The 9,152-nt window shown below is 37.8% G+C and overlaps 3 protein-coding genes across 5 annotated transcripts; 1 reads left to right on the forward strand and 2 right to left on the reverse strand.

The window, feature by feature from the left end:
* Window positions 1–105: 105 nt before the first annotated feature.
* Window positions 106–2,767, reverse strand: LOC118747695 (nitrilase and fragile histidine triad fusion protein NitFhit). Its single transcript, XM_036481769.1, has one exon. The coding sequence runs from the start codon at window positions 2,115–2,117 to the stop codon at window positions 708–710; it is 1,410 nt and encodes a 469-aa protein (XP_036337662.1). The 5' UTR covers window positions 2,118–2,767; the 3' UTR covers window positions 106–707.
* A 64-nt stretch (window positions 2,768–2,831) lies between these two features.
* Window positions 2,832–4,382, forward strand: LOC118747694 (glycerol kinase; the record flags this gene model as incomplete). Its single annotated transcript, XM_036481768.1, is given in 3 exon segments — window positions 2,832–3,724; window positions 3,794–4,031; window positions 4,094–4,382. Coding segments are annotated over 3 exon segments (1,341 nt in total), but the record flags the coding sequence as incomplete, so codon positions are not given.
* Window positions 4,365–7,015, reverse strand: LOC118747696 (BTB/POZ domain-containing protein 10). Of its 3 annotated transcripts, none has more exons than XM_036481772.1 (5): window positions 6,417–7,015; window positions 5,855–6,345; window positions 5,396–5,593; window positions 5,020–5,337; window positions 4,365–4,697 (listed from the first exon to the last, which is right to left on the reverse strand). In XM_036481772.1, exons 1-5 carry the CDS (start codon window positions 6,584–6,586, stop codon window positions 4,501–4,503), a joined length of 1,374 nt encoding a protein of 457 aa, XP_036337665.1. In that variant the 5' UTR covers window positions 6,587–7,015; the 3' UTR covers window positions 4,365–4,500. The 3 variants fall into 3 exon arrangements, with proteins under 3 accessions (XP_036337665.1, XP_036337664.1, XP_036337663.1); XM_036481771.1 differs by having other exon boundaries at window positions 5,396–5,590; window positions 5,855–6,351; XM_036481770.1 differs by having other exon boundaries at window positions 5,855–6,351; window positions 6,417–7,014.
* Window positions 7,016–9,152: the final 2,137 nt, after the last annotated feature.

A 9,152-nucleotide genomic window follows, 5' to 3' on the forward strand; every position in this document is an offset into this window, starting at 1 on the left:
TAATACAGTTGGTATCATGCCGAAACATAAAATTTAATTACATTGCTATTTTTAAAGCTAAATATATAAAATCCACAGCAATTATAACGAACATTTTTTTTTAAATTTTTAACATTTATATAATTTTGTTAATGGCGCTATAGCTTCTAGCTGGGCCAAATAACTCTGCTTCTTGTTTAAACATTGTAAACTTTTCTGGAGTAACTTAAATTTTGAGTTACATCTCTATATTATTAAACGTGTCTTCACGTGAAAACCCATTTCAGTCTCACGCCATAATCAAGTCGCAAATATGTACATACATATATACCAAGTATATACGGAATTTGAAAATTTTTATTTAAAAGTTTTAATATACACACATACATATGAGCCGTTTATTTTGAAAGCGGTGTAAGTCATTTCATGCCGTTTGACTTCAGTGATCACTTCTTGTTTCTGAACCCGTCTGTTATTCGTTCAACTTATCAGCCAAATGTAACAATTTCTGTCATTAGTTTATGGCGGTATAACGATTTACAGATGCTCTAGTTAGAAGTAACCAACCATTTATCCAAAAGAGGGGTGAAATGACTTAAGCTACTTTCAAATAAACGGCTCATATGTTGATACCTTAAAACAATTTAACAAATTATTATACCTATTGTACAAATTTGGCTACTATACACATACATACATACTTACATATGTACATATGTACTACATTATTATTGATCCTTTATAAAATCACGATACTTCTGCGCTTCTGCTATACGCTCATCTATGGTGCGGTCTGGTTGGTCCAAGCAACGATCGTCCATACGTGTGTAAATGTGATCATTTTCGCTGAAATCCCCTGGTCGTCGAGGCATAATGTGGAAATGTACATGTGGCACCGTTTGGCCAGCATCAGGTCCATCCTGAACGGTGACCGTTGCGGATGTTGTTTTATAGAAATTCTCTAACATACGCTGTATTTTACAGACTGTGGAAAATAGGTCACAAATTTCGTCACATAGCAAGCTGTCCAAACGTTTTGTAACACGCTTAGTGGAGACCAAAACGTGACCCTCCACTACACAGCGCAAATTAGTGAATGCAAAACTGTGCTCTGTTTCGTAAAAAATAGTTTCTTTACGTATTGTGTTAGTTGCAAATTTTCGATCCTCCAGAATATCTATTGTTCCCATACCAAAAGCTGTTAACGAATAAATATCATTTCGTTTGTGGTGAAACACAGGCATATTCTTTTGCACAGATATATTTTTGACTAGATCAATTTCCGTTGTTGCCACCGTTAGTTCTTCCTTTTCGCAATTAGCAAGCACTCTGCCCCAGGGGTCAACTACTAAAGCGTGGCCCCAACTGGTACGTTTAGAATTATGTGCACCAATTTGTGCAGCAGCGACAACATAGCATTGATTCTCAATAGCGCGTGCACGTAAAAGAATTTCCCAATGTGCCTTGCCCGTTGAGTAAGCGAATGCAGAGGGAAAAGTTAGTATCTGCGCTCCAGATTTACGTAAAAGGTAACTGGCCTCACCGAATCGTAAATCATAACAGATTTGCATACCTATCATGCCAATAGGTGTGTTAACAGGTGGAACCAGCTGTGAGCCCGGAGTAACGACGTCAGATTCCCGAAAACGCATTTCATCGGTTTCAACATCAAAGAGATGTAATTTTCGGTAGACGCTCACCACTTCACCGAGATCGTTCAACAACACATGTGTGTTGTATATTTTATCGGTTTTACCTCCACTTTTATCGAGTATGGATTCGTGTATGCCACCCAAGGATAACCACATTTTATAACTTTTAGCCAACTCTTTGTATTGATTCATGGTCGCACCGGTCAAAGGTTCTGACAACTCCAGTGTTTGCTTCCGATGTTCCCCAACGAAATCACAACATTCCGGCAAGAATAGAAATGTGGCAGATTGTCCTTTCGCCTTCACAAATAACTCTTCGACTTGCCGCATATTGTTATCTTTATCATTTGTGGCACACATCTGCCCGATTGCAATAACCTTGGGTACATAAGTTGAGGACATTCTCAGCGACCGTCTGTTGAAGCGAACAAAGTTTTTGGATACTGCTCCGCTCACAAATTGAATTAATTGCTGATGGAAAAGCATTGATTTACCACTTTCCTGTGCTTGTGACTTTTACCTTTTTCTTCGCCTTTGCCCTCTATTCCAAATTTCATTTTTTTATTTATATTTTTTAGAGGAAATGTCAAAATTCGCAGTAGTGAAAATTTTCACCACAGTTTTTCCAAACCTACCACGTTCGTGTTGTTTTCAGGGTTAGGACTCTCTTAATCATAAATCGTAGATATGACCTGAAACGAATCCGCAGTATATTTCGTACAATTGCTGAAAGAATGTTACATTTTAGTTAATTTTTTCTCTTTTGTTAAACACATTATTGTAGGTATTCTCGCCTTTCTGGCTATTTGGTTACCGATTTTATTTATTTATTTAGTTTCTACCATGCATTATAAATATACATACATATCGTCTAGTTTCTGCGTTAACCACTTATCCACATTTTTTGGAAAAACTAATGTTTCTAATGTTTCCACTTACAAAAAAAGTTTAAGCATCATACTGTTTGAAAATAAAACAAAAACTTAATGTCAGTGCGCAACAGTATTTGTAGAACCAAATATATTGAGTAAAAGATGCGTTTTTTGTATCCTAGTGGATGAAAATAAGCATTTTTCCGTATATTCTCTAGAACTATTCTATTGCAAAAATACATACTTACATAATCAGTTGTCACACATATCTTCATTTCTGATCCGCATATTACACATTAATTGTTTAAAATTACCTTTCTACTTTGAGGATATTGTTTCAATTGGTATAACAAACCAAAGAGAAACAACTATAATTTGGGATCGGGCAACCGGTAAACCATTGCATAATGCCATTATTTGGTTAGATAATCGCACTTCAAGTACTGTTGATGAACTGGTTGAGACTATACCAAACAAGTCGCGAAATATTAATTACTTGAAACCACTATGTGGACTACCTATTTCACCATATTTCTCGGCCTTGAAAATGCGCTGGATGCGGGATCATGTTGGTGAAGTTCAGAAAGCTATGGATGCAAATACCTGTCAAGTTGGAACTATTGATACATGGTTAATTTATAAGTTGACGGGGGGACCTGATGGCGGAGTCCACCTAACTGATGTAACAAATGCATCGCGAACTATGCTAATGAACATCGAGACTTTGAGATGGGATCCTCATCTGCTACGTTTCTTTGGGTTGCCCGCTTCAATGTTACCACAAATTCGTTCGAGTGCGGAGAGGTACGGTGATGTAGTTGTGGGTGCTTTGAAAGGTGTTCCAATCGCATCGTGTTTGGGAGATCAACAGGCTGCCCTTGTAGGCCAGCAATGTTTGAGTCATGGACTTGCGAAGTCTACATACGGTACAGGCTGTTTTCTTCTCTATAATACGGGAACATCAATTGTGCAGTCCAAGCACGGGTTACTTACAACGGTTGGTTATCAACTAGGTCCGCGTGCACCGGTAATGTATGCTTTAGAAGGTAGTGTAGCAATTGCTGGAGCAGCTATAAATTGGATGAAGAACAACTTGGAACTATTCGATTCGGTCAGTCAAGTCGAAGATATGGCGGGCAAAGTTGAAGACTCTTTAGACGTTTATTTTGTTCCTGCGTTCAGTGGGCTTTATGCCCCATATTGGAACCAAGAAGCTCGTGGGTAAGTTTAGTTACATCGAAGTGCAATTAGATGTAAAATACTGAAGGGCCTACAATTCAATTATTTTAGCGCAATATGTGGCCTCAGTGAAGAAACAACTAGCGAACATATCGTGCGTGCCACTCTGGAAGCCATCTGCTTCCAAGTTAGAGATATTTTGGAATCCATGCGCAAAGACTGCGGTATTCCTATGACAAAATTAATGGTTGATGGCGGTATGACCGCAAATAATCTATTCCTGCAGCTGCAAGCTGATTTGGTGGGCATCAATGTCGTCCGTGCTAAGATGCAGGAGACGACCGCATTGGTAAATAGCCATATTATATACAAATATGAAATACTGTTACTGATATATGTTCCCATTTGCAGGGTGCAGCACTGGCTGCATATATGGTGGTAGAGCCAAGTTATGACATCACAGCACCTCTCGTCGGCAGTTCGGGTCAATTGAGCACTTTTAAGCCGACCATTGGAAATCATGAAAGAAATATGCGTTATAACAAGTGGAAGATGGCTGTAGAGCGTTGCATGAATTGGGATACGTCTACGCTGACAGAATCTTCAAAGCTGGACTTCTAATAATAAAAATTTGGCTTGTAAACCAATCGTTATAATTAGCTAAAGAAAATAAACCCTTATGTAAATAGAAAACGTATATTAATATCATTATAGTATTTAGTTATATGAAGAGGGAAAAGAGTACGTACGCTTATAAATTTTAAATGTATTTTCACAAATGCTACGTTTTTTTTTTTGTTTTGTTAGGACATGTGCATTCAGACTGATTCTTCGACGCCACCGCCAGAGGCTTGTTCAAGATCGTTCAACATGATTACACCACCGGCCGCTTCGTCAACAGCGACAGCAACTGATGCATTAGCCCCTCCTCCACCTGCCCCTTCAGCGTCAGCAACAAAGGGTGCCCGCGCCTCTGCATTTATGTTTACTTCCACTGGTCGTATTGGGTTGCCACCTAGAAGAAGGAAATATTATAACCACTTTTAGTTTTCAACTTTATACTTATGTACATATGTATATGAGGCCTTGAGTCAGAATTGAGGTACAGCCTTAAAATGCATTACTAGAATCGAAACGGCAATATACCGAGGCTCGCCCTTTTAGTTTTATTTTACTATAATAGGTAGCATCACGCAGGTGCAAAGAACTTTTCAGTAAAATACCGTATTTATTATTTAGAGATCTTTCTTTCACATATTACTCAAAAAGTTTTGTTTGAAGATAGGCTACTCAGGCTATCATGGCCCCATATGTAAATGCAATAAAATAGATCTTACTTGCGTCCAATTCCAAAGGCGGATCTGCGTTGGCTTCTGCCAAATTTGTCACCGACTTGGATTTGACACACTGAAAATCAACGTGACGGCTTTTTGCTTCTTCCTTCTCCCAAGACATGTGTATAAAGGGTCGTTGAACATAACTATAAATTACTTCTGCACGGCCGCCTGGTCGGCGACGAATCTTTTCCTTGTGTGTTGGATATCCTTCGATGCCACAACGAATTTTTTTGAGTCCACGATCTTTCATAACTTGTTTAGCAACGTCGCGATTTTCAATATATTTAAAAAATCTATGCATAGCGGTGCTGTGAACGGCTGCAATGAGACTTATATATTTAAAACATGAACCGATGTTTTAAAGTAAATAACGTACTTTGGCAGTATTCTTCGCCCATTTGAGGAGGAAACTCTTCATCCCAGTCAACAACGTCATCGTCCAGTAAAACTACAACATGACATTCTCGATCACCACGTTGTGCCGACGCAACCATTAGGGGCAGTATAAGATCCTCAAGGAAAACTTCGAATTGCTGACGAGCACCTTCGTTGCTGAGTTCATGTAGTAAACCTCCTTTGAGACGTACAAACACAAAAAACGTACATGCGGGGGAAGGGAAATGAGTACGTATTAAAAAGTCAGAACAACAAAGGAAGAGAAAAAAGGGAGAGAGAAAAAACGCTACTAAATAACCATAATATAGTTTTACGGCCCTGAATTGCAGGTACATATGTATATTTCTAGAATTTTCTGAATAAGAAAGGATGCTACTTGTTAATTTAGTGGTTATATCCATCTAAACCATCCATAAGTTAGTTTGAAGGGAGAACTCACGTAAATTCTGGCACCGAACAGTAGTCGCGTCGAATGGTATAAGCAGATAATCACATGCCTCTTTTAGTTCAGGGACAGATACCGTTGGAGGGCAGCGAATTATTCCAGTTTTATAATACTCTAGGATTGCACGAAAAACGGTATGGGAAATGCCTTCAGCTACTTCATATTCACCGCGCTCGTTGGGGTGGACAAATTGAAAGCCTGAGCTAAACATTGTACCTAGCATGGTGTTTGGATGTGCTGTTACTAGTGCCTGCTCAATAACAAAGCGTACATTGTCCACTAGCAGTGCAATACGATCTCCCGGACGCAGTAAAACCCCACCTCCAGCATTTTGTCCGCCACTATTATTGGATACGGCAGAGCCTGCCACACTTGACTTGTCGTGTTTCGGTATAGCACCGCTTGCTGCACTCATACTGACTCTTTGCTGCGTAACGTGGTGATGCGGCTGTGATTTACTACTAACGTTGCGTTGCAAATAGCCACTGCTTCTACAGTAATAACAAACTTAGGTATAAGAATTATTGGGCCTGTTAAAGCATTCAAATAATTTCACCTATTTCTGTTTTTCAAAATTCTACGCCTTCGCTCCTCGGATTCAAGATTTTCTTCAATGCTACTACTGTCACTGTATGAATCGCCGCCGTTAACTTGATTTTGTTTTGGGGATTTTGTAGAGTTGTTGTTGCTACTACTACTATTTCCAGAATTTGGAGTTGTTGACATCGTTTCCGTTGGGTGGACGAAGCTGAAATTGCTTCTATAACACCAACCCACTTTTCAATTGACGATGGACGTTGGAAAGTTATTACGTCCCCCGGACTTGTTTATTGATTATGTGACAAGCTCCGCAGAGTATTGAAACTTTTATTTTCAACAAATCGGAGACATTAGCCACTCAATCCCCGCACCCCACGTACGTCTTTTAATCTTGAGACTTCGCTTTAGCGCACCTTTAATATTTTTTATGGCCGATAAAAGTTTATTTTATAGTGGTTTGTATGTTTTTCAAACTATTAAAGTTAAAAATGCATTGGAAAATTTGGCAGAAATTTTTAAAGCTATACGGATTTGAGCTGTTTTACCAAAGCGTAATCAAACGCGAAATCAGACATTTTTTTAGTAATTCACCACAAGGGATGGCAGCGATTGATCATTTGATTAAATTAATCGACTATTCTTGTTCAGTTTACGATTTATGGGGCTTTCGCACATGGCGATTTTTCAGGCAACTTTTGTGTTCAACTCACGCAGTGTTGCTCGAAAAAAAATGAATGGCTAAAAATATCATAATATAAAAAAATATCAAAATCTTCGCCATAAAAAGGCGTTTGCATTTAACTTTGCATTCTACTTTTGGTTGAACGGCCTTTCAACTAATCGCTTTCAACAAAGTTGGTCGCCAGCCAACATTTAGCCATTCAACTTTTTTTTCGTGCAACACTGCGTGAGTTGAATGCAAAAGTTGAATGCGAACTCGCCTCGTGCGTACACCATTTAATTGTATTGTTTTAATATATTTGATTAATCGATTAATTACAGAATAATTGTAAAAATATTTTCAAAAAATATGAACTCTGTTCTTGTCTAAAATCTATCCATCGATCATTATTTTTTGGTAACTGCATTAATTTTACTCGACCCGAGGTAAAAAAAATGAATTTCAAAGATCCGCTAGCATTTGCCTCAGTGATGAAGATCTTGCGAATTTAAATAATGTGCGGGTAGTGGAGTCGTCACTATAATGAGTAGAAAATGAGTTTCATCTTTGGGCAGAGACCGAAAATAACCGACCCATTTATTGCTGTGTCACAAATTGTCATTTATTTCTTGTTATAAAAAATAAATCACTCGCAGTTGCTTTATAACAAGTTTTTGGCTTATCTGCATTAGTGAGACTTTTATTTTGTGTGCTATTTGTTTACGTTTCGAATTGACCTTTTCTTTTTCTTTTTTTTTTTTAATGCAAAGGTATCCAATAGGATTGCTAAAAATACTGAGTGAAGTGCTGTAGTTTGCTTCTAGTTAGTATAGTTCATTTATTGCTGCGAAGAAGATGGGCCGATAACCAAGCGTTTAATTCTGAAGCTTTTTTGACTTGAATACGAGTAGTGATGAAAGAGTGTGCAAGGTTTGCAAGAAAAAGTTTGTGATAAGTTTATAACGATGATCATTTGAGTAAATAAAAATAGTTTTACTTGCTATTCTTTATAGTTTGTCTTGCTTTTACGATCAAGCTGCCCAACTTTGAATGTATTTTGTTTTTGCTTTTCACGTGTGTGCTATCAAATAAGTAAAAGCAAAACAAAAAACAAGTACGGCGAAAGAAAAAACCAGAAATCGGTTTGTCTGCTAAGTTAGGGTTTACTCCAGACAATATTGTCAAGACAATTATGTCAAAATGATGTGTTTGTTGTAAACACGGCGAACTCATATTACAACAAACACATCATTTTGACATAATTGTCTTGACAATATTGTCTGGTGTAAACCCTAAAGGCTGATTCACATACAACTTTCTTCGCTTTGCTTGATAGTTCTTTGCTTTGACATATAAGATCGATGTAGGCATATGCATGAGTATGCTCACATAAAAAACGTTTGAAGCAAAGCAAAGCAAAATATTGGGCAACTCTCATCTTTTGCCCGCTTTGGCAATCAGCTGTATCTTTTCTCGTGCGCTTGCATTTGCATTTAATGACAAAAATAGGGTAAATAGGAATTTTTATTGCTATTATTAATGCATATTATTATATTGTTATCTATTTTACAGATAAAATATATGGAGGAAAAGGAGAACGCACAAGCTGTCAAAGCGTTTATTGTAGCATACCTTCTGCGTTTCACGCTTTGTTGTCAAAGTTTGAACTGTCAAGCAAAGCGAGGAAAGTTGTATGTTAAGTAACAGCACCTTGGATGAATCCCTTGAACCAAAAATACAAGATCACGTAAGAACGCGACGTTGTATTTGTAACTGGTTTTGAGAAAAAAGTATGCGAAAGCGGGTTCGTCAGCTGAGCGTTTGTTTACATCACAAGCACCACTATTTTACACTTTTATTCAAGTAAAGAAGAGTTAATTCAACATGACAACACATTTTAAAGCATTTTTTGCATCATTTTACCTAAATTGAGCGTTTAAAGTGGCTGACAATAATTTTGGCTCATTTTGGTTTTCGTTGTTTTCTTTGCTTTGTTTACTTTTCGCCCGTTTTCCAGTGAAACAAGATGGCGTAGAACCCGCTAAAAAAAATCGACTTTTTTCACTTTCTTGTTCTTACGTGATCTTGTGT

This window comes from Rhagoletis pomonella, unplaced genomic scaffold (genome assembly GCF_013731165.1).
Source record: "Rhagoletis pomonella isolate Grant_MI unplaced genomic scaffold, Rhpom_1.0 Rhpom_scaffold_00012, whole genome shotgun sequence".
Taxonomy (NCBI): Eukaryota; Metazoa; Arthropoda; class Insecta; order Diptera; family Tephritidae; genus Rhagoletis; species Rhagoletis pomonella.

What these genes read in the sequence shown, in the direction of transcription:
- LOC118747695 (XM_036481769.1), bottom strand. Translation starts at nt 2,117, where the DNA reads ATGCTTTTCCATCAGCAATTAATTCAATTTGTGAGCGGAGCAGTATCC.
- LOC118747696 (XM_036481770.1), bottom strand. Translation starts at nt 6,586, where the DNA reads ATGTCAACAACTCCAAATTCTGGAAATAGTAGTAGTAGCAACAACAAC. An exon ending in ATTTTGAAAAACAGAAATAG is followed by an intron (nt 6,352 to 6,416) that starts GTGAAATTATTT and finishes TTATTACTGTAG; the next exon opens with AAGCAGTGGCTATTTGCAAC. An exon ending in TGTTCGGTGCCAGAATTTAC is followed by an intron (nt 5,594 to 5,854) that starts GTGAGTTCTCCC and finishes TACGTCTCAAAG; the next exon opens with GAGGTTTACTACATGAACTC.